General features: G+C 37.3%; 1 protein-coding gene across 8 annotated transcripts in view; it reads right to left on the bottom strand.

The window, feature by feature from the left end:
• LOC121329510 (LIM and calponin homology domains-containing protein 1-like) overlaps positions 1 to 25018 on the bottom strand; it is a 125810-nt gene that overhangs the window by 51588 nt on the left and 49204 nt on the right. For 6 of the 8 annotated variants that reach the window (XM_041275104.1, XM_041275120.1, XM_041275111.1 and 3 more), the window contains 6 exons: positions 20649 to 20755; positions 17744 to 17774; positions 16128 to 16238; positions 12633 to 12828; positions 4077 to 4329; positions 2568 to 2840 (listed from right to left, as the gene is read on the bottom strand). In XM_041275104.1, coding sequence (XP_041131038.1) covers positions 2568 to 2840; positions 4077 to 4329; positions 12633 to 12828; positions 16128 to 16238; positions 17744 to 17774; positions 20649 to 20755 — 971 coding nt within the window. Of the gene's footprint in view, positions 1 to 2567; positions 2841 to 4076; positions 4330 to 12632; positions 12829 to 13250; positions 13521 to 16127; positions 16239 to 17743; positions 17775 to 20648; positions 20756 to 25018 lie in introns of those variants that run through there. The other 2 variants (XM_041275147.1, XM_041275138.1) reach the window with 2 other exon arrangements.

Below are 25018 nucleotides of genomic sequence, written 5' to 3'. Positions count from 1 at the left end.
TTCATGGAATCAGTTACAATTAGGAACACTTTTTATGGTTTTGAGAATCATTTGCTGGTTGGATTTTCTATTTATACTCCAAGTGGCTCCAGTGATCTAAGCTTGACCTGCATGCAGTTATTAAAATATTGCTATAACAGGCTTTAATATACATATCCAGTGCCTATAGAAAGTCTACATCCCCTTTCAAAATTTCACCTTTTGTTGCCTTGTAGCCTGGAATTAAAATGCATTAAAATAGTTTTTTTTTTTTCATTTATCTACACATCCTACCCCACAATTTCCAAGTGAAAAAAATATTCTAGAAATTTGAAGAAAATTAGTTAAAAATAAAAACTGTAATACCTTGGTTGGATAAGTGTCGTTGTTCCCCCCCTTGTAATAGCAATCTTAAATTAGCTCAGGTGTAACCAATCGCCTTCAAAATCACATACCAAGTTAAGTGGCCTCCACCTGTGCTAAAGTGTAGTGATTCACATTATTTCAGGATAAATTCAGCAGATCTTGTAGGTTCCCTCTGCTGGGTAGTGCATTTCAAAGCAAAAGACTCAACCATGAGCACCAAGGAGCTTTCAAAAGAACTCTGGGACAAAGTTGTTGAAAGGTACAGATCAGGGAACGGGTATAAAATATCAAAGGCCTTGAATACCCTTTGGTGCACGGTGAAGACAATTATTAAGAAGTGGAAGGTGTATAGCACCACCAAGACCCTGCCTAGATCAGGCCGTCCCTCCAAACTGGATGACCAAGCAAGGAGGAGACTGATCAGAGAGGCTACCAAGAAGCCAATTGCAACTTTGCAAGAGCTACAGGCTGTTATAGCCAAGTGTGCATGTGACAACAATATGCCAAGCACTCCACAAATCTCGCCTGTATGGTAGGGTGGCAAGAAGGAAGTCATTACTCAAGAAAGCCCACCTTGAATCCTGTTTGAATTATGCAAAAAAAAATGATTCTGTAGCCATGTGGCAAAAAGTTCCGTGATCTGATGAAACTAAAATGGAACTTTCTAGCCTAAATGCAAAGTGCTATGTTTGGAGCAAAACCCAACACAGCACATCACCCAAAGAACACCATCCCTACTGTGAAGCATGGTGGTGGCAGCATCATGTTATGGGGATGTTTCTCATCGGCACAGGGCACTTGTCAGGATAGAAGGGGAAATGAATGGAGCAAAGTACAAAGAAGTCCTTGAGGAAAACCTGCTGCCCTCTGCAGAAAAACTGAAATTGGGACAGAAGTTCACCTTTCAGCAGGACAACGACCCAAAGCACATAGCCAAAGCTACACTGGAGTGGGTAAGGAACAAAAAGGTAAATGTCCTTGAGTGGCCCAGTCACAGCCCTGACCTAAACCCAATCGAAAATGTGTGGCGTGACTTGGATTGTTGTCCATCAACTCTCCCCAAGGAACTTGATAGAGCTTCAACAGTTTTGTAAAGAAGTATGGTCAAATATTGCCAAATCTAGGTATGCAAAAGTTGGTAGAGACCTATCCTAACAGACTCACAGCTGTAATTGCTGTCAAAGTGCTTCCACAAAGTATTAAGTCAGGGGGGTGGAGACTTAATCAATTATGATCTTTCAGTTTTGTATTTTTAATATATAATTTTTTTCTCAATAAAAACTTTTTTCCCCTTAACAGTGTATGGTATGGTGTGTAGATAAGTGGAAAACAATCCTCATTTCAATGCATGAAACTTGAGGCACTGTAACAACAAAATGTGAAAAAAGTTCAAGGGGGTGTAGACTTTCTACAGGCACTGTACACACATATATATATATATATATATATATATATATATATATATATATATATATATATATATATATATAAACGCCAGCAAAGCTTGCAGTCTTGCATTACCTATTTAGAGCTCAGTGTTCAAACATATTGGCTTCACCTCACCATGTCACCTTTATTTCTGGAATCTAACTAAACCAGAAACAAAGTTACCTTCTTCTGTGCACACAGATTTGACCATTTTAAATCCGGTTGCCTAATACCAGTATCGCTAATTGAAATGGAGTATCACTTTATTACTATGCAACTGAGATTCCTGACCGCTAGCTGTAGGTCATGTATTAAGCACACTGAGTTTACTCTTCCTTAATTGACAGCTAATTTACTATATCATACAGCCTTTTGGATTACTTGTGTACTGTAGTTCACACCATCATGCACATTGAGCAACCACATGTGGGTAAATTAGTGTATCAATTGATTTACAGCTACAGTTTATTCTGTATTCAATTCAATTCAGAATAGTTTATGAACTGAAAGAGCACAGTTCAATGAACTTGGTTGAAGGGAAACATTGGCTCTTCACACTACTGACAAACCCTCCCTGTCTCCCTCTATCCAGCAATTAGAATTTTGCCCTCAGTGAAGAATTAATGCAGAATTTTAAAAAGCACAGGATAATGCTTAAATAAATACAGTACAGCCACAGTACTGTACCTTGTTAACATGAAACTCAAAAGTACACACCAAGCAGCCACAACAACTACAGCACCACCACAAGCGTGCAAGCGGTCGGCAGGGCACCTCAGAATCATTCAGCTAACCTGCTGTAGCGCACCGATGCTGGCAAGACCCTGATCCCAGCCTTCTCAAGCCTCTGCAGCCTTTTCACTTCCTCCTCATCCATTCCCTCCCACTGGTGCTGTAGGCTCTCTTTTGGCCCATCAGTTTGGGCCTGGGTTCTTCCAATTTCTTGAAACTGAACATTATCTACCCGAGACGTCACTGCTCTGGGGACCTCCTCTGGCCATGCACGTCTCTTGCATGGTGCCCTGCCGTCATCTTCACAGTTTTCTTCTTCGATTGTTTCGGGGTGGCTATTAGGTTATACAATACAGTTCACATGGCAGTCACTATATCAATAAAAAAAGAATCTAATCACAGATATGGATAAGGTAGTTAGGGTTGAGCCAGAAGCCGAAATTATAGAAAAAGACTGAACTGGGGCCTTTTCAAGGGCTTGGGTAGCGGCCCAGACTTGTAGGTGTAAGACTGATTAATAACACAGGAAACTACCAGGCCATTATTAATTAGTTTTCATCCATATGTAAGAGAATCAGTCCCAAATAACCGAGCAGGTGAAAGCTGAATTACTGTATGATGTATCCTCTGTAGTTAAAATTGTCGCAGTTAGTATATCAAATATCTTACATAAAATGTGACAAATTTGAGTGGAATTGATGCTGGTAAGGTAGATTTTTTTTCAGATATTAGATTCAAGACTAGCCCCTGTTGTCAATGAAAAAACAAAAAATAGAAAACAAATATTTTTGTTTCCTTTAGTTTCTTCTGAATGTCTGGACAGTTAAATTGTATAATAAAAGTTCACTGCAATGCAACAACTGAGAGAAAAACCAGTGAGGTTTTTAATTAAATTCATAAAAAACTTAAATGCTCAAGTACTACAGAACAAAAACCTTATCCTTTTTTGTCCCATTTTCTTTATATTAAACCGTTTCTCAAAACCACTTTGACTTGAATAACTACAATAAATGTATTCACATTGTTACAGGAAACACCATAGGCAGTGTCTGAACAGGACCTGCATCATCAGCAGTGCGCCACATACTTTAACACCACTGGCCATGGAGAGGTGGATTATTTCTCTTAATCAAACATCTGGAAAAGAAATAGCTAAGTACCTTGTAATAATACTAGCAGCTAAAAAAATAAAAAATAAAAAAAAACAGGTTAATGGGTAGGTTAACTGTTCTGGAGTCGAACTGCATGGCACAGCAATTGGCAGCAGTCTCCACAAAACAATCTTTCAGCACCAGTACAAAAAATTACTTTGTTCTTTTGAAATCATTCATCACTTTCCATTGCCTGTATTAATCCCCTGAGAAGTCACTGGACAAAATTTAAAGTGTCACGCATCATTACTGTGTTGTGTTCATTCCAGTGGTTAACAAAGAACAAGAAATGTAACCCTTGATAATCTCTGTAGCAAACCCAATATTTACACCAGCAATAAATGCCTAGGTTCATATGCATGCATGCTTTCTAGCAGGCCCATTATTTGCACATTTTGAAACCAACAGCAGGGTTATTACCTGAAGGGACGCTCTCCCCCAATGGGTGACGTGGCAGTGCTCCAGCTCTTGCGGTATTCCTCCCGCTCTGCCGCCTTCTTGCGTAGAGGTGTGGGGACATAGGCCGAGTGGTTGCTCTTGTTTGGCAGGTACTGATTGAAGGGCATTGCCGATCTGGGCTCGTTGCAAGATGTCCTCCGGGCTAACATGTCATCTTTCCTCGTGTCCGGCATCCTCCTGTGTGGCACATCTGATTCAGAGTCACTACCGCGACCTACAGAGATAAACACAGGACTCCAGCAAGTTAAAGCAGACCCCTCCATCTGCTTGTGTCTTGTAATAGATGCGACATGGTGTCTGTAGGACACATGTAATTATACTAAAGCTGGTCCACATTTAAGTAAAAAATTACACCACAGCAGCATTTGTAATACACCAAAAGTTTACTGGTGCTTAGCAGATGGCAGATCACTAAAAGTTTATTGCCTGCCCAATTCTTGTGAAACAGTAAATAAAAAGTTAAATAGAGGAGGGTTTTAAATTAAGTAGTGGATTGGAACTGCAACACCTGATCTGAGGATGAATGGTTCAGTGATCTGCTTCAAAAATGACAGTTAGACTTAAAACTAACCGCATTTTATAAATCATCTTTCTTCCTGGCATTTGAAATCTGTATGGTATTACTAACTTCAGTAAGTTACTTGCCAAAGCCAGGTATTTGGCCTCCAAAAATAAATCTGTTTACATCTCTTACAGCACAAGGATTTGATTGCACAGGTTTATTTTACACCATTTATAATTTGACCAATTACACTGGCTGACCCAAGCTGCAAAGTTCAACATTTATTTTCATAAAAACACATTCTTGTTTAATATGTATGCCAGATGTCTTGGATTCCTTTGGCATCCAGTAAAATACTTACTTGCCAAGCCTGATTCCATCAAAATAAAAAAAGTTCAATTAAAATCAATGATGCATATCGTCACATAACCATGAGATGTATGTTGCATTGCCTTTACATATTATACTATATGTTTTTACATATAGTATAATATCACCCATTGCGGTCACAACCCTAGAGAAAATCATGAAGAGAAAAAGGACAAAAGGAATACACAACAATCATATTAATAAAAGTCCAACACTTCTAATACAACTGGGGATGAAAATACGTCCAGTTTCCCCCCCAACACCCCGTGTTAATTTTTTTTAAATGAGTAAATCTTCCAAAAATGACCCCAATAACTGCATATACACATATACTTTATATTAGGGATGCGGACCGAACCAGGTTCCATGAGTGGTCCAATCCAAATCTATGCAAGTCCGGTACATATCCGGTACACCTTAAGGAACTCCGGTAAAGAGAGTGGACCAGTATGTGGTCGGTCCATCGCACAAACACTGGGCCAGCAAGCTTTTTTTCTCTCAGTTTTAAAAAGATTGGAAATAGTGCAATGAAGGAAACGCTGCATACTCCTAAGACTTAAAAGCATTCACTTTTTTAAACGCTCTACAGTAAAAAACAAACAAAAAAAACATAATACATACAAAGCCAAATCCCACAGAGGCTTTAATGAGAAGTTATGACAGTAAACAACACAACAAACATGTGGATTTTATATATTGTCATGTAATAAACCAGAGCCTGTGAACATGTCATATGATCTTTTAAATTATTCTTTCCCATGAGACATGGCAGTTCTTGCAGACAGGTGCATCACACAGGGTGAGGCAATCCACACACAGGCGAAGGGCAGGCACACGAACCCGGGACCTCTCGCACTAAAGCATGGCGCCGATACCACTGTACAAGAGAGCCGGCTCCTTTGCAAGGAGCGTATATCAGGCTTATGTCCTTGTTTGTGATTAAGTCACCTACCAGCCCTGCTGCTGTCTTCCCTGTGCACGCTGCAATACATTAAGCATTAATTATTTAAAGATTGTTTTAGCTGCGCAGGTCAAAAATGTTTTTAACGAAATGAGGAAACATTGTAGGCAGACAGTCAGGATGTGCTAAATCGTTGCTCTTCTTTACTGGTTTACCAGGATAAATAGTAAAACTTACACATGTATTTAATGGCACACATACTGGATATGTGCTTTGTTTGTTTGGCTACGAGTCAAAATATCAAATTCCTTGAAATTTACTTCAGACTGTGAAAAGTATTTTTTTTTTTTTTTTTAAACGTAGAAGTTTGACAGCCTGAAGCTTCCACACACACAGAGGATGGGTCACTTACATATTAATTACTACAATCATTATTGTCATGGACCCGTCATCATGTGACAGTGTGTGACAGTATTTTATGAGTGGTGTCTCAGTTAGCTCCAGTCTCCCATACCAGTTGCAAAAGTGGGCAGAGCAAACATTTGTGATGTCAGACCTGGGCTGCCAAAGCAGGGGCTGCTCCAGAATAAATTTGGGGGGCTTAGCCTCTGGGGACTGGAGCCAAGGATAACATGTCGGGGTTAATAAGCTCTGACAACCCAGAGTAAACTCATTTTTGCTTCTGTAGCAGTTGTTGTCTATGAAGTCATTATCATGACTGAGCAATACTATAAATACATGCATTGCTAATGTAGCTGATCCTGTATATTGTGCTGTTATTGAGAGCGTTTTCTATGAGAAATAACTTGAATCAACACATGCTAAGTTATGCCACACAAATGAGAAATAAAAAGACAGCATTCCATTACATTATTAAACTAAAATTAAACATAAAAAACATTTGTTGTATTTAAAATTTGTAAAAGATTTTCACTGCGCAAAATTGTATATGAATTTGTGTTCAAATTTCCAGTTAATAAAATGATGTGTTGGGAGTTTAAAAACACTCCCTGATGGCTGATTTTATGAGTGTGGAGTGATAAAGCTTAATAAAAAAAACAACTGGGTGTAGCAGGCTATGGAAAACAATAAAACACTCATAAGCTTTCGGTAAAACTGTTATACATCGCATCCTTTCTTTTTTTTATTTTTTATTTAGTAGGTCGCCAATTATTTTTATTTTTTCTCCTAATTTAGAATGTCCAATTATTTTTATGCTCAGCTCACTGCTACCATCTCTGCACTGACTCAGGAGAGGCGAAGATGAACACACGCTGTCCTTTACACACTGCAGGCTCGCCATGCTGCCACCTCAGAGCTACAGTGCTGAGGTCAACGCAGCTCTGGGCAGCTTACAGGCAAGCCTGCAGGTTCCCGGCCAGACCACAGAGGTTGCTGGTGTGCGGTGAGCCGAGGACACCCTGGCTCTCATATTACTGAATTACAAATGGTACATTGAAATTTCGTTCGATATTTTTTTTTAAAACACTTACTCGAAATCAATTATTGTAAGGTGACATTGGTTTTATGTTGGGAAATATTTTTAAGAAAAATAAAAAACTGAAATAATTGTGTCCTCGTTAGGGCAATTTCTTTCATCGGTGCAAACTGGGAGCTTCCACAGCACAGGGGTTGAATACTTATGCAAGCAAGATATTTCAGTTTTTTATTTTTCTTAAAAATATTTCCCAACGTAAAACCAATGTCACCTTACAATAATTGATTCTGAGTTTCAGTGTTTAAAAATAAAATATTAAACAGAACGAAATTCCAATGTACCATTTGTAATTCAGTAATATTAGAGAATTGGTCAGGGGTCTAAATACTTTTGCAAGGCACTGTATGTATGTATGTGTGTGTGTGTGTATATATATATATATATATATATATATATATATATATATATATATATATATATATATATATATATATATATATATATAATATAATCATGTTTTAAAATCAGCCTTCCAGTGAAAACATTAATGACAAGTGAAAAGCTGAAATGGTTATGACAGTTATAAATATCTGTATACTTGGAAAAGTCACAGTAAATAACTTGTCTCACACCAGATGTGTTAATATTACGACTATTATAATTAGCCTTTCCAATTCACACACCATGCTATGATAACTGAAAACAACCGTGGTTGTTGTGGTTTTAGACCTGACCTCACCTGCCCAGTGGTATCACACATTGTCTGAAGTGAACCCAACTATTGTACCAGTTAAGTAGTGTGTGCTGGAAAGCCTTGTCAGAACACGGGTCAGCCAAGGGCCCATCTTATTGGGAATTATCAGCTCTTACCGTCAAACAAAACTTATTTTTATGTGTTTAACAAATACTACCTCACTGACAAAAGTCATGCTAAGTTTCTTGAATATGGAATCTTTAAAAGTGCACAAACCTTTTTATTTTTTAAATAAGTTTTTCATAGTCATCATAAGCCTTAGCTAGTTCAAGTGTATTATTTAATACACCACTTAACATTGAAGGAACTGTCTTTATTACTGTTCTTTGTTATTGTTAAAGCAACCATGGTTTAAACATGAAGTAAAAATGTTCTTAGGCATTGTGGTATGTTGTTTTGTTACATTCCAGAATATTTAAACACTAAAGGCTCCATTAAACAGTAACAAGAAACTGTTGTTTTTTTGCCATGTATACAATATATTTATTATTTTAATCGTTGAAGTACATACACAGTTGCAGCCAAAGTATTTGGCAGTTAAAAAAAAAAAAAGAGAAAAACCAGTGATTTTTATAACTTCTAATTGTTCTACTGAAAGACATAAATTAAAGTAGAGCTTCTGCTTATAATAAAACAACAGATTATTACATAACACGCACAAAATTAAACATAACATGCAAAAACTAATTTCATACTTTGACAAAATATTTGTGCACAACATATTTTGTGTGAAACCCATTCGTTGTTATTGACAATTATAATGATTGAAAATCAACATCTGATGATAATAACATAAACAAATACATAATCATCAAGTGCTGATTAATAAATTGGAAATTTGTAATGAAAAAAACTAACAAAAATGGCTACAATTAAAAAGTACATCACATGATCCCAAAATGACAGTGATACAACTATAAAATGACAAAGGAGAAACTACCAGAAAAATAGCAGAAAGACTGTTTACCGAAAAGCACTGAGTGGGCTATTGCTGACAAACACAGGAGAACAGGAACAACTGCAACTAGCTCCAGTGTGGAAGTCCAAGAAAGATTTCTGCAAAATCTGGAAGAAGAATCGTTCGAGCAGCCCGGCAAAATTATTGCACAAGATTTGACACAAGAATTGAGAGATGGTCAAGAAATTCACAAGCAAACAATTCAACAATACCTTAACAAGATGAATGTCCATGGTTGAAAACCAAGATGTAAACAAATATACAAAAAGAAAGAGATTGGAGTTTTCCATTGAATACTTAAAAAGAAGCCTGATGATTTCTTCAACCAAATTCAATGGTGAGATGAATCCAAAATATAACCTGTTTTCACCAAGAAAGCAATAATATTTTGGGGGGGAAGACAGGAGAAACATTTAAAGAAAAGTTAATCATGTCCAGTGTTAAACATGGTGGAGGTTGTGTGTGATGCTATCGGCTTGTTTTTGTTCCTCATGGAATGGCGACCTTTGTATTACTGCAAAATTTGCACTCTCATTTGTTACCCAGTGCTAGAAGGCTTATTGAATGGAAGTTTGCATTACAACTGGATAATGACCCTAAGAATTCCACAAAGTCTACAAAGGAATTTCTGAAAAAAAGGAAGACTACAGTTATGTATGGCTATCTCAGTTCCCAGACTTGAATCCCATTGAGCTGTTGTGGACTGACTTGAAGGCTGCTGTTGCAAAAAGGAAACCAAAGTCGATTGTAGAACTCAAAGCTGTATGTGTTGAAGAACAGGCAAAAATATCTCAGTAAAGATGCCAGGAACCGGCTTCAAAATATTAAAAAAGACTGCAAGCTGTAAAGGAAGTAAAGGGTGGGCACACAAAATACTAATGAAAGGGTGCCCAAACACTTTTGTCAATAGTAGTATGAAATTAGTTTTTGAATGTTATGTAATTATGTGCTGTTCTATTATTAATCTGAATCTCTACTTTATTTACAACAATTAGAAATCACTTTCTTTGTGGTTGTGTCTGAGACTGTACTTGACTCTGGGTCACATCCTCCAGATTAGACACGTTGTTAAGCATGCAAAAACAAAGAACTCAGACAAGAGATAAGGAATTTAAAAGCTGTTTAAAAAAGATTTAGCTTATTCTATTCCTGGGGTATGCAAAACCTTTCAAGCTTTTCAAGTTTATTGTTGCTTTAGTGCAGTTTTTTTCCCCTGTCGAAGTGAAAGTGAACTGCCGGATGTTATTACAGCAATGTCTGCATTCTCCAGTTTTTCTCTATAAACAACAGCCTCACTTAAAGCATGTAAAAAACAAAAACCTTCTGTTATATAAAAAGAAAACTGATTACAGATGCATAGCTGTCAAAATACCCAGCAGGTTTCTGGATACCTCAAATGTTTTTAAATTCAACTACATTGAGATTACAATTGAGAGTTCTGTAGAGAACGCTATTGCATTGTAAATTAGCACTACTATTTATAATATCTCCTAACCTCATTTTAAACCCTTTGTTGTCAATGGCAAGTAAAATATTATTTGTGTAAACCTACACAAGACAACAAAATAACCCTTTATTTTAAATGCAGCATTGTTGTTTATGATCTTCCCTGAAAATATTGTACACATTTGCTACAAGATTTTAAAAAGGCAAGGCTGGCTGTGAACGCATCTATTTTTTAGAGATCAGCCAAAGGTCTCATCAAACCTGAACATACGGTCTTATTATAAACAAAGACTGTCCAAAACCTTTAACGATATGGATATGACCTTATCATAACCAAGACTGTTCAAAACCTTAAACTATTTGATATGGTCTTATAACCAAGACTTTCAAAACCTTAAACTATTTGATATGGTCTTATCATAACCAAGATTGTTCAAAACCTTAAACTATTTGAAATTTTCACTAAGATCAGTAATCCAATAAGGCACAATTGAACACAAGTGCTTCTGTACCTGACTTTTGATCAAAGAAAGTCTAAAAAGACTGTCACGCATCTTACCATACTGTACCTGCTAGATGCCTGCTAAGTGAGTGCTGGTTGTTATGCATTATGTGCATACATGTTCAAGGTAAAGTAGCCATGCTTCAGAGGCAGCGTTTCAGGAGACTCTCATAATGAAAGCAGTGTGTTCTGACAAGGGCTGGTGCACTGGGTTGGTTTTCATTTTGGGCTGTCGCTTCAAATTCGAATCAGTCCAGTAAGGTTCAAAAAAACCCAATGACTTAACTGCTTTCTGACATTTGACTCCACACCGAAATGCTTAATAAGGCACAAACTGCTCTATATATTTTGTAATCAGGTTTCTTCATTTTTTAAAACATTAATTGGTTAATGGATTGAAACCTTGGATTTTTATTTATTTATTTTAAATCAGACAATTAAAGTCCACCAGTAAAAAATAAAATTTGATATTTCTATTTATCTGTATCTAGTGTTTTGTATAAACCATATAGTTCTAGGTATAAGTAATAGAATGGTAGACAAATAATATATCTAAACTCGTAGTACTCAAAGCATGTTCTCATCACTGAATCAATTGTTATTTTGGAGCACAGTGAAAGACATAAACAAATTCCTTATCATGCTATCAGCCAAGGGTTTACCTCTACTGAAGTACCACACAAAAATAAAAGGTTATTGATGCGTCAAAAAATCCTGGCATATCAAACATACTGTTCCTGACACATCAAAAGAGAAAAGAGTGAGTCTACCAATGGGGTTTTCAATGTCAGACACTAGTACCACTGAAAGCTCTGTAAAGTGTTTCACAGTTTAGCTGTGTGTTTAGATATGAAATGTCATCTGAACACTTAGATTGGCAGATAAACAAAGCTTTTTTGCTGCACACTGGTTAAAAAAATCGGAGTCAATAAACCTTGGGAGGTAAAATGCTAACACACTGGACACTCTTTCATGACAACAGCCTTGCAATTAATTAATTCATTAACTTAAAGAAAATGCCATATTAAAAACAATATTAATGTTAGCTAACTTCTACATAGCTACAATATACTGCATAACACACAGTCCTTATTGTGTAAGAAAAAAAATGGGAAGGAAATATGTACTAAGGAAATAATTAAGTCACCACACAGAAAGTCACACAGAAATCTGACAGTTTTAACTAGTGTATTCACATTCCCTCCATACTAGTGTCAATCGTCTTGTTTTTGTATAAAAGGTCTTTATATTCATGTATGGGAATCACAATGTATATATTGTTCTGATAAAATTCTTGAAGAAATGCAACAACATTGTTTTGTGTGAAATGCTAATCTGATGCATATGTCAAAAAAAAAAAACCCGACACAAACCTGAACTTCAATTCAAGCGTACATACAGTAAGTGACAAGCCAAAAATTACCAAAAACACATTAATAAAACTACAACAACAATGCAACAAACACCTAATAACAAATGAAATTCCTGTTTTTCAAATTCAGTTAGCTGTAGAGCGGTTTTCACGTGCCTTTGGGGAAGCCCTGGCACTGCACGAAGCTATGTGCAGACAGTTTTTAAAAGTGCAGCAATGCAGCACAGACCAGGTGAGCAGTGCAGTACTGTGATGTGAACCCTGCAGTTACTCACCATCGCTGCTGCCCCGGATCACCACATCGGGGGAGGGAGTTTGCTGCGAGCGTGATCCCAACGAATCCAGGCTGTCGAAGGAGTCGTCTCTGCCGTGCCGAGGTGGCGAGAGCGAGTCGCTTCGTTCAGAGTCCCAGCAGTCTATGTAGCCGCTGTCACGAATGCTGCGTTTGGGGCTCTCCATGTCTTCAGCCTCCTACCCGTGTTGAAACAAAAACCAAAAAATTACAAACAATGCAAAGCAGAGATTTTTATACTTCCACATTGATATTTAACACTGTATCAGGTGCCTCTGGAAGCGAATACAATGCCACTGCGTCACAGATCATTCTTGACGAGAGTACCCAGGATAAAATAAATACATTACACCAGAAATATGCTCCAGTATCCAGTAAATATAATAAATCATAGTACCAGTGAATTTCGTATTCAAATAATTTAAAACAAATCCAATAGTGACAAAACAATTAAACAAAACCAGCAATACTGTATATCCAAAGGGAGAGAGTGGATTTAAACTCTTGATAAACAGCACTGACCAAATAAATCCATCCAACAAGCTGTACAAATACACATTATTCTAGTAACAAATTCCAGGAAAGATGCATCACCAGCTACCTGTTCACGAATCACGATGTCATCTGTATGCAGGCTGAGCCGACTGAAAAGCAACAATTCAGCTCAAAGTATTCAGTTTATAGGTAATTCATTTTGTTTTTTGGATGAAACAATTCCACACGGATCCCAGTCAGTCTCCCTGAGTAGCAGCTCCTACCCCAATACAGGAGTCAATGCCCTGGGTCTACTGGGATATAATGAGGCAGTGTGTCCATCAGCCTCCACGTTCCTCAGAAATTCCTGCTATGAAAGAAGAATCTCTTCTGCGAGGCAATCAGCAATGAATAAATATGCGAGAATGCTTCATGATCCTCAGAGGAAACTCAGCCCAGTCCAGTCTCCTCGCCAGCTCTTGGCCCTGGAGGATACGAAGGCACTTGTAGCTGACCCACATGGTCAGAGCACAGAGAACAATGGCTCTTTGACAACTCTGTGATTGGGAATTCTTTCTAGTGCAAGTCCATACTAAAACACTGAAACCCTAGCTCAGGAAAGGTCAGTGGAATTCAGCCTAGCCACACTGCTAAATACATCCCTTGTATAAGTATACACGTTAACACTGGTTACAATTGTACGAGCAGACAAATAAATAAATAAATAAATAAAAATAACTGCAATTGTTCCAAACAAATCTTGTGTACTGTATATATCTAAAAGCAAACAAATCGTGGACAGGTTTATGAATAACAAGTACCTTATGCTTTTAATGCAGTTTGATACGGTCTTAAAGTGTATAGAATGCAGTGTAATTTCGGTGTCATGAAAAGGATATACAGTACTAATAAGCAGCTCCAGTATTACTAAAACCTGTACTACATGACTACACCGTGTAACGAATTTTTTACTTTTTTTTGTTCCTGGGTAGTAAGTGTTGTTTCCTAATTGCTTATGCCTCAAAAGTATAGAAAATGGCTATTATATACTGATTTACAGTATAATCGTAAATCTCGAAAAACTACTCACTTCTAAATCTTTTGTAGTCATTTTTGTATTACTTTAGTATAAATACATGTTAATTTGGATTCATATGTTGTTGTTTTCTGACTTTATGTGAACGAAAAGACATAAAAGTGCCCGTTTTCTCATTGGAAATAGTGATATTTTGAAATTTACCTGTCCTGGTCACAAAAGCAAAGTTTGTGGGGAATAATAGCCATTTTCTATACTTTTGAGGCATAAGCAATTAGGAAATAACACTTACTACCCAAGAACAAAAATTGTGTTACATAGTGCTATTTACACATAAACAGAATTTAGAGATTTTGTTGAAAGGTTGTGCATTTCATATTATATATTTTTTTTTTTTCTTATAAGAATACTGCTTCCTTATTTCCAGAGGTACCTGGTAAACTAAACTCGGAGATACGAGACACAATTCATTGAGTGCTTCATTCATTTGCTTGTTGTTACTTGAACAGTGTAATATAGCGTATTTTGCATTGCAGAGTTTAAATTACACAAGTTCTAATTGTTGGTGAATTTGACACAATCAACAATCGTTAAATAAGAAGTTAAAAGAGCCATCACAAACACAAACAATATATTATAATGACCTGCACCCACAGTTTGCACATTCTTATACTTGCAATAACTAAATGTCCAAACCAAATTTCTTCCCAATTGAAAAAGCACTCCAAATACAGATAGACAGAGAGGGTGCCTTAATATATCAAGAGATTCTGGTACTGTTAATGACTTGTGCTAAAGAATTACTAATGAAGTTTAATCCGAATTGGAAGAGAGTTTCCCCAGAATGAAAATTAGCAAACAGTGACACACCGAGACAGGTGGTCTCCACATATCATCAGATTCTACAAAGGTCTAAGAAGGTCCTTAGCAAGATTCAACACACCTGGTCAAGTATATTCTCCAGACAATGGTCCAGTGTGACATGTAGACACACAATTCTGGGATTGCAAGCGTGAGCTTCATATTACCCGAAACGATATCCAGGTATGCTTCAGGGTGGAGTACCCAGCTTCAGAGATTCTAGCCATGCTTACCTCTAATGATAACCCGTTCTCAGGTCTAATGCTAGAAAAGGGCTTTTTTCATTCCTGTTCTGCTTCCAGAGCTAAAAAGAATAATGAAAAGTGCCCCTCTCTGCACAAACATGTGGCAGGGTTTTCAATACAGCCAAGAGTCTATTCACAACTCCTAGTATTTAAGGTTGTATTAATGACTCTCAGTGGCATCTCTCTTGCTTTTCTTATTTTAGATGCTTTCATTTCTCTTCTAGGGAAGTAGGACATGTCTGCAGCTAAATCCAGCTACCCTTTTCCTGGTGACACTGACTGCAAGCTGTAGTCTTAAGGTTAATGTAGCTTTGCATCCCGGCATATTTTATTGTGAGCATAATATTATTTATAAACTGATAAAAGAATAAGGTATCTTTTAACTTCAACTTTACAATAACAACAACAAAAGAGAATAAACAAGCAGTTCAATTATATCATGATTTAAGTAGTTTGTAATGACTTTTACATGAAGTATATCAAATCTCCACAAAATCTCCAACCTTATCAATACAGCAATATGCCACTTTCTGTGAAAGTAAAATGAAACTCAAGGACTAAAAGTGTGTGCAAGGCATTTTTGTTTTATTTTTTTACTAGGTTATGTAGCATTAGCAGTTTCCCTTCACACATAAAAATGGTGCAAAATGTGTTTTGGTGTAAAGACTTCAAGACTTCAATTTCCCTATGTTTACTGTGCTTTTAAAGCACATTCCAAAACGTACTTCAGTACAGCAGTCAAAGTCTTAATTCCAACATACTGTATTTATTTTTCTTATGGTTTGAATTGGCTGCCAAACAGACTGGCCACTGGGGGCATGCACTGTGTAAAAACACCGAGTGAAATCACAAACAGGAATACCTTGCGCATCTGCAACAGCAGTCCCTCAAACTCCTTCAGGTTCAGCGTCGGCCCACTATACGAGGCACAGCTATTGGTAGCTTTTCCCAGCCAGTATATAGTGATCAACACCTAAAGAGAACAAGTTCAGGGAATAAGGATTATTTGAAGCCTGTGTGAAATGGGCATAGAATACAGTCATAAAACCTGGTTCCAGACAGAATTATTGCAAGTTTATGCTACTGTAAGCAAGACCTGTGAACAGCTCCTGGATGGAATTAAGTGTTATAATGAAATTAATATTCTAACCACCATAGCTCAATTCAAAGGCCTGTTAACTACAATTGTATGGCAGCCAATGTGGTTATTACCATTACTGAAGCTTAGTGCTGAACCAGGTAAACTTTCAAAAATGCATTCCACATGGGAAAACTTTAGAAGTCAGGCTTGTCTCGGGCGACAAGCTGTTTTGAGATTCATTGTTTGCAACTGCACAACAAAGGGTTCAGATTCACACTGGGAAATTATCTTCCCTGCCAAAAATAACACGTGCAGAATGTGGCCATCTTCAAATTGGTTGTTTGCCAATTTGAGGATGGCCACCTGTATAAAAAGAGAAGCAGCTGAGAACCTTGGGAAGTAGGAAATGGAGGAGAAAGAACAAGACAGACAGTGGAAAAAAACAAAAAACTGCACAAAAACAACTGCTACTTGTGAAGGATTTAGACCAGCCGGTATTTGTTGGATTATTGTGTTTGTTTATTTTGGCCACCATGCCACTTGGTTTGTGCTCGGTTTCTTTGATTTATTAAATAAAGAACGAGATCATTTGCATCTCACCCTGCACATTGAGACTGTGTATTTCCTGGTCTGCTGACGTCACCCACCCAGTCATCTGTGACGGGGCCATAACAATTACTTTTATTCTATAAAAATATATGAATGTTTATTTTTTGCACATTCATCAACAAAAATCACATAGGGAAATGCTACTTCAACAACTCTTAATACTTTTCTGTAGAGTTAACACAGTCCAACACAGCTTCACAGTCAAGTTTGAACTCTGAAATGGCAGCTTGCATTGCAGCAGAGTAGAAAACCCAAGCATCACAAAAACCAGTATATATACATTGTACAAAAAACAGCAGTTAAGCGCTCTGTAATGTTTAGTTTTTTTTTTTTTTTTTCCTTAGGAAATATGTTTTAATTTGGGATTGGCAATTTATTAAAAAGGGTCAGTTATCAAATTCATGTGCAATTGTACAGGATGGGGCCGCCAAAGAGCACAAATATGAAGAGTTCAGTACCAGTTTCAACATATCTGGCCTATTGTAATCAAGGCAGTTCTTTTTAAATAGTATTTTTTCTGTGGCTTGACATACAAGACAATGGAGGATTCATTTTTCCTCTTGTGTTCCATGGCTAACATCTCATATTGGTGTCCTGAGTGTTTGCTTTCCGTGTGCCTTCCTGTCATTGCCTCATTGATCTTTGTGCCGCAGCTCAGCAGATCACTTAAGGTAGACCCACAATGTTTTTTTAGGCCACTGGCTGATCCCGACCTATTTCCATGCTGAAGTTTCTAGAGTTGTCTTACAAAAAACAAAAAGACAGTAATGAAAAAAATGATTACTTACATTTTTCAATTTTCGACAGCAGTCAGACCCCCTGGGAAGGAGTAAGAAACACAGTTCTTGGTTATGAGGCTGATGCTGTGTGTCTGCATCAAGCGAAGGAACAGGCCACTACTGCTTAGTATTATAGTCTTAAAAACCTCCCGTTAAAAAAAAATATATATCATATCCATTGAAACATTCTGCCAGTCCATAATTAGTTTTTTGACTTAAAAATAGAAAGTGTCAGGCAGTATTGGTGACAAAGAAATGTGTAGCACTCACAAGCTTGTTTATCTGTTTTTTTTTTTTTTTGTGTTTGTTAATTATGGAAAGATGGAAAGTAGATTCACATTTTTAAAAAAAACCCCACAAGCTTGTATTTAATCCTGCATGTTTAAAGACACACGGTCAAATGATCTGATTTTGTTATTTCAGATCCTTTCTGCTCTCAATGTCATTTCCTCCAGGTACTACATAGGATTACTGCAACATATTAAACATTAAATACAAAACAATATCAACCAGTGTTGTTTTTCTATCTTCCTCCTCCCTTCAGGGGACAAATATTGCAATACAAATGAGTTTCAACCCAGCAGAGTAATAGGGGGCTCATAAAACAGCAGATGTTATGGGCATGTCTAAAACAAAACAGAGGGTTTAAAACATTTCCAAACAGCTACATACCAAAACAATAACAGTAATTTCATACAAAATAAAAAAGAACCACATTACAGCAGAAAAAAGAAATAAATTATAAATTCAGCTGACCACTTTGAACAGCTACCCCAGTCCTAACAAATTTAAGGATGCTACCACCAATATGTGATTTGTATCCTTGATGGGCTGTTCCTTGTAGATTTAAGAAATTACACATTTGAACCAAGAGTAGGAAAGAACACCAGAGTAAATGTAGTATTTCCTACATCCACTAGGGGCAGAGTGTTGCAGTGGACAGGAACAAATCAACGGAAGCACAGGGGTAGTTTAAACATTAGCCTTATCTTGAATACAAAACAAATACCAGGATTGAATAACTAAAAACAGAAAGTAATATCAGGTAAATCCATACTATCCATACCAAATTGCTCTAAGAGTTATGTGCTTAAAAGAATAAAAGATGTGCTGTTAACTATGGGAGGGACAAGGGCACATGGGTGTAACAGACCATTCGAATGTTTCCCTTCACTGCATTATTCCCCATACTGATCTTAACAGCTGTTCCAGTGACAGTTTTGTTGTATTAACCCGTAAATCAAGATAAAAAAAGAAACTGAACGTGCCAATCATTTACTGAAACCAGTTGGAATGTGGAACAGACGTTTCTGCTTTCTGACTAGGCTTTTAATCTGTGTCAATAAATGCTGTCAAGAAAATAAACACTTCTGCCGTTTGTTTTCATTCTCATCTCATCTAATCTCATCACATCACATCACAGAACCCCACACTCTTATAACATTAGGACCACAAATATGATATCACATTTTTCTTATGAGCTGTGTCTTGCCTCATGTCTTGGACATAAATAACATTTTTGAGAACACACATCTGCAATGCATACTTCTGGACTGTGTTCCTTTCATCCTTTGGTGTGGCTTAATCTCTAAATAATGATGGCGATGAGAACCTGCTTGGAATACACAGGTGAGTCCAAAACAGTGTTCACAGGTTCAATATTAAACTATCAGTAACATTAAGAACAAATGCAAACTGGACCACAAGTTCCTGCTAGCATAGGGCTTTCAGGCAAGATAAAGCAAATCAGCTATGCCGATATTAACCTGAACCGTACTGTATGTCAGTATCACCTCCTGCCCAGTGTTTCAATGTAAATCTCCTACAGCTATGGCCAAAGTTTTGCATCACCATATACAGTGTACAAATTTTGCTTCATAAAGTCAAATGAAACCTGCTGAATAACGTTCATACCTTTCCATATACTTAATGAAAAAGCAGACACACTGTACTGTTATTATGGCTTCCAATATCATTTTGTAGTGTCTTTGATTACATGACGTTAAATAAAATATTTAAAATTATGTTCATATAAGGTTTTATTTTTTATGTCTCAATCCTGAAAATCTAGGTGATGCAAAACCTTTGGCCGCTGTACATGACCTCATCTACATCTGAAGCTGACTCAAAACAGCAGCCCAAATTCCCCTGGGAACTTTACAAAGCGTTTTATTTAGTCTTCATACCCGAAAGGAAGTACACACCAATCACTTCAGGAGCCAACTAAGAACTGTAATCTCTATTAAAATGTGTTACTGTTGCTACCTCAGCCTTGCTTTGAGGAAGACTGGGGCAGTGACTAAACACATCTTAGAATGTCATTCTAAATAACTATGAACTTTTTAGGCTTTTGTTTTAAACATATTATAAAAAAGTTGCATGTCCCTCAGTTACAATTAACAAGAAGTTCTGACATACTGGTAGTAGGCCCCTGCGGTCATTAATGAACGGTCTTGTAAGCCCTCGGAACAGCTTAAAAATACCATGCAGTTTCACATCCACATAATCTTACGTGAGGATAAACTTCACATTGTGAAAAAGCTACAGCTAGCTTACTAAATTAACCAGTCTACAGAGGGCATGTCTTGCTGTTTATTCAATAAGACTGCCCTTCACTTCTGGCTTTAAGAGTAAATGAGTGCTTCATTCAGAGTACTGTTTGACACTGGTTTTACTAGAACAACAAAGGGAGTTTTAAAACCTTTTTAATTGGATTAGCCAAAATATAAAAATGACAGGTCTGTAGTGGAAACCGAACAGTAAGAAAGCTCCTCTCAGATGCGACTGCATTCTGTTGTCATGGGGATGAAATAACTGATTTAATATATACAAACTAACACAGTCTGAATAAACAGTTACTGGTACATCCAATGTCTTCTTAAACTATTAGTAAATATGAATGGCATGTGCTTACTTGATGTTAGCCCTGATGGAGGTGTCCTGAAGATCACTGGGGTCAAAAAGTTGTGTGTCTTTCAAGCCAAGCTCTTCACAGCCTCTCAGGAATAAGGTGATATTGTCCTGAAGGGAGACAATGGGGAAAAAGGATTAATAATCACCCAGTATTATTTTCAGATCGTAACTGCAAAATACGCAGAGCAACCTGAGCTACCATATCCTCTGACCCATCGTTCTGGATGAAAAGCACATTTTCCAAAACTGGTTTCAAGTTCAGATGGGAAGTTACTGACATTTTTTTATTTTAATACTAAAAGCATGAAAACCGTTTTTGGTTATCAGACAATCTAGGGTTATTAGTTCTATAGTGCAGTCTGTTTACACATCATTGTTTAAATCCACTGTCACAAGTCTCCTGAGACCAGCTAAAATGCAGTCTATTGTAAAGTCACTTCCCCTGGACACGTTCTGACTCCAGACAAAATGAAATATTAAAAGTACCGATACACTGAGGTCAGGTTTAACAGCAACACCATTAAGAGAAAACTCCTTTTCTTACCTACCTTTTTTTATTGTTAAACAAGAATATATCAATATCAAGCTACTGAACTTTATAATAGAGCGACAGGGCTACATTTGACTGTGTAGAGTAATGCACACAATAAAATGTAGCCCTGTCTCTCTGCTCTGGCTGGGGCAGCAACTACAGTACTCCCTTGTGTATCACTGTACTCTCATAAACTGTAGTGCAGCTGTATGATTAAAACCAGAAGTATAAAATCGCTATGCTTAAGCTTACAGCTGACCAACAGTAGACCACTACAGCATAAAGATAAATAGATAAACATAATACAGATGAGCATCAGACTGCAGTCAAACACATTATTATGCATGGATATTCTACCAACTCATTACAATATATTCCTGAATGTTTAGAATGTATTCCTTCACGTTTTTTTTATTATTTTTTTTTTTGGTAGCACTTGTGCGTGCCCATCGTATACAAACTATAAAGATACAAAATACAGAGAGAGGGTGTCTTTATCGACCGAGGCATTGGTAATGGTGTTACATTTTCTGTCCGTGGCAGACTCAAAATGATATGGAGCTACTGCTGTCATTGTTCAGTAGTGCAGAATGATCCCAGCATCCACCACTCCCACGAGCGACAGCAAAACAGGGCTCAGGCTGCCAGTAGCTGCAGCAGCATTGCAAGGGGCTCATTCCAGGAGCAAAACAATACTGCCAGAAAAAATATACAAATTTTCATTCCTGCTCAGTCGCTGACCTTCCAAACCAAAACAAAAAAATTCCTTTCCTTTTCAGAGAAGAAACATAACGTTTTCTATTGCCAAAAACAATACTTAAATAAAAAAATAAATAAAAAAATCTCAAGGTCTTGCAGTGTGTGATAAACATGGCAAAGAACTCTCTGTACTAAAAAGTTATCTTGCTTTCAGAGTATTCCTTTTAATTTAATGCAGTGCTATTCAAATACAAAAAAGTACAACTTTCCTTAGCCCCATAGTATTGTAGTTAAAGAAGCAGCAGCAATAACATTAAAAACAAAAAAGGCACTGTCTGGGGTTGAATTCATAAAACAGTAGCATAATAATAAACACACAGGGCTCAAGCTGCATATAGACAGCAGCTTCCAGCTTTGTTCCCATATTGCTTTGCTCCTTAGTAGATCCCTACTGCCTCACCTAGTAAAAGCACCACCTGTGGGAGCATGACACGAAACCCTTTGGTCCCTTGGTGCCACCCACAGGGAGCTCTGCACTGGTCTTTGCACTACCCTGGGTTAGAGAGGAGCATGGTGGGGCACAAGCTCACAAGCTTCAGCAACCCCTACTGATCAAGTACCAGACTGGGCCCTTGCCTCGTGGGTCTGTATCTTAATATTTGTTGGTTAGGTACAACAGATTGTGTGTTTTGACACTGTGAATGGAGGTTGTGGGTTGCAGTAGTGAGGCAACATTTTTTTAAAGAGGTTAAAAAATGGGGATAAATATGTAAAAAAATTCAAAGCAGTTACAACCTTTCAACATGGGTGAATATTCAGGCCAAGTTAGTGTATTTAATGGACCCCATGACGTACTTTTACATAATGAATTTGGCACACATCTTAATTGTGCATAAAGAAATGTAAGCAAAAAAGATCTTCATCCAATTTGAATTAATTGGGTTTGTTCTATATATGTTGATAAGGGCACAGCTCCTTTAATAAGGAGGAACCAAACAACATGATTCAAGGAATCACAGCAGAATCAAGATGCTTTGAAGACCTCTTTTCATCATCTTAATTTTAATGATAGATCCAAGTGTGAGGGTTTCCCGAAGATATCTAGGTTAAAGGTTTTCAGAATTTCCAGTTCAGAAGTAAAGTGCAATGTTGATGATGGGATGATTATTTAAAATGGCTGCAGTTCTTGCATGTGTACACTGTAGATCATTTATTTTGATAATGGTCATTTATTGTTATATCTGGTTTGCATTGGACATTTAGACTCTGATAACCTAGTAAAACACAACAAGAATGACCCTTGTTACAACACAGGGCCAGCAAAGTGCAAGAGCATTTCCAGTTCAAGTAGGCTGAAAATTGAGCTGCTGCCCTTAATACAGCTCTACGCACGTTGCAAAGTAACTTTGATGCTATTTATTTTTATACTGTCCTCGACCCATGTGTTTCACATTGTTTCCACAGTAGGAGAGAATTTGGAAATGCAGAACAGGGCTGCTTTTGTTTCCGACTCGGACACAACATACTCCATCGCTGAAGGCAGACTGTCTAATATTCAGCTGACTGTTACAACAAGTGTGAAAATGGCAAGTGTGTCAGACACTGCAGACAACGGCACGCCACCTTTTTGAAATTCTCTCTTTTTTTTTTTTAATATAAATGATAAATCTATTTCAAATGTGAACAGGGTTTCTCTGCAGGGCACTGAGACAACCATACATTTAAATGAACTCATTGAACACTGTCTTCTTCATTACCCCCTGTTCTGTTGAGTAACAAAACACAGCTATTTAAGGTTTTAATGAGAGATTACCAGGAAGTAAACTAAAACTCTTTTTGAAGGCAAACTATTAAAACACTTCATTGACTACTGTAGGAAATAAATAAAACTCTGCAAAGAAACAAGCACCAAGTTAAAGAACATGCTGGGGTAGGTATTAAAATGACAAGCACAACTCTTAGGAGAAATCTGCAGCAAGTATCCATGAAACAGGCTCAGTTTCCAGTGTGTTTTTACAGATTTCCTGCCAAACCAAACTTCCTACAAAAACATTTTATAAGAAGCCTGTCCACAAGTGAACTTTTACTCTATTTATCTCAGGCTGGTCAATACAACAGCTTTGGTAAGATGTCACTGTAAATTTTCAGTTCGAAGATATTTACCACTCTGCAATAAAAGGCATATATAGTTAGCCAAGACCTTTATATACTATTTCATATACAGTCATCAGATTTATTTCTCAATACCACCAAATCTTACCAGTCACAAGAGCGGATTTATGGTAAAAGCCAAGTCCTTGTGTCCGCCATTTCCTAGTATTATATACTTGTATGCCTGAACGGTGAGGTGAGATATGGAATAGCCCCTGGGGCATTTAGCACAAGGAACTGATGTCACGTGGTTAGAATGCAGACTCTGCAAACACCCTCAAAGAATACACAAGGTGAATTCATTAGGCTGATGTGACAGAAATGTCAACACCTCGTCACGTAAAATTACAGGGCGTACTTAACTGCTTAGTACCTGGAGTGGGGGGTGGGGGGAGGCTTGGGTGCTGCCATAGCTTTAAGCATGATCACTTCATTAGTTTCTGACTGGCCCGCTATAATTCAGTATATTGGGGCGAATGTACTAAATCTTTTAAAAGGCAAAAAAATATATACTCAATTTGCACCAGTGTTTGAGCCAATATGCAATACACCTGTACAGAGGGGGGGTGTTAAGTGATTATAATTTGTAAGCAGATTCTAGGGAAGCAACATCAAAAAAATATAAAATAATCTGCCAATATTTTGTAAAGCTTAAAATACAAAAACAATTATTGTGGATGATCTAGAAATTAGAGAAAAACAATGTCTGTTAATGCATCCTATACATTACAGTGTATTATTTGCTGGACTACATTAGACTGTTTTATTCCTTTTTTTGTTGTTTTGTTCTGCTGTTAGTCCTTGAAATTCACGAAAGTCAGACTGGCTTATAGACAGCTGAAACAAGCAGCTGACTCTTAGCCATGCAGAAGCAGACAATCAGAATGAAGCAATCCCCTGCAATCTGGAAATGAATGAGCCCCCCCTTTACTAAGAAATCACAATGAAGCAGCAACCAGCTGTCAAAACTGCTGTTTGGGACCTGCTTC

Source organism: Polyodon spathula, chromosome 2 (assembly GCF_017654505.1).
Source record: "Polyodon spathula isolate WHYD16114869_AA chromosome 2, ASM1765450v1, whole genome shotgun sequence".
NCBI classification, from domain to species: Eukaryota; Metazoa; Chordata; class Actinopteri; order Acipenseriformes; family Polyodontidae; genus Polyodon; species Polyodon spathula.
This window is presented reverse-complemented; position numbering and strand designations above follow the sequence as displayed.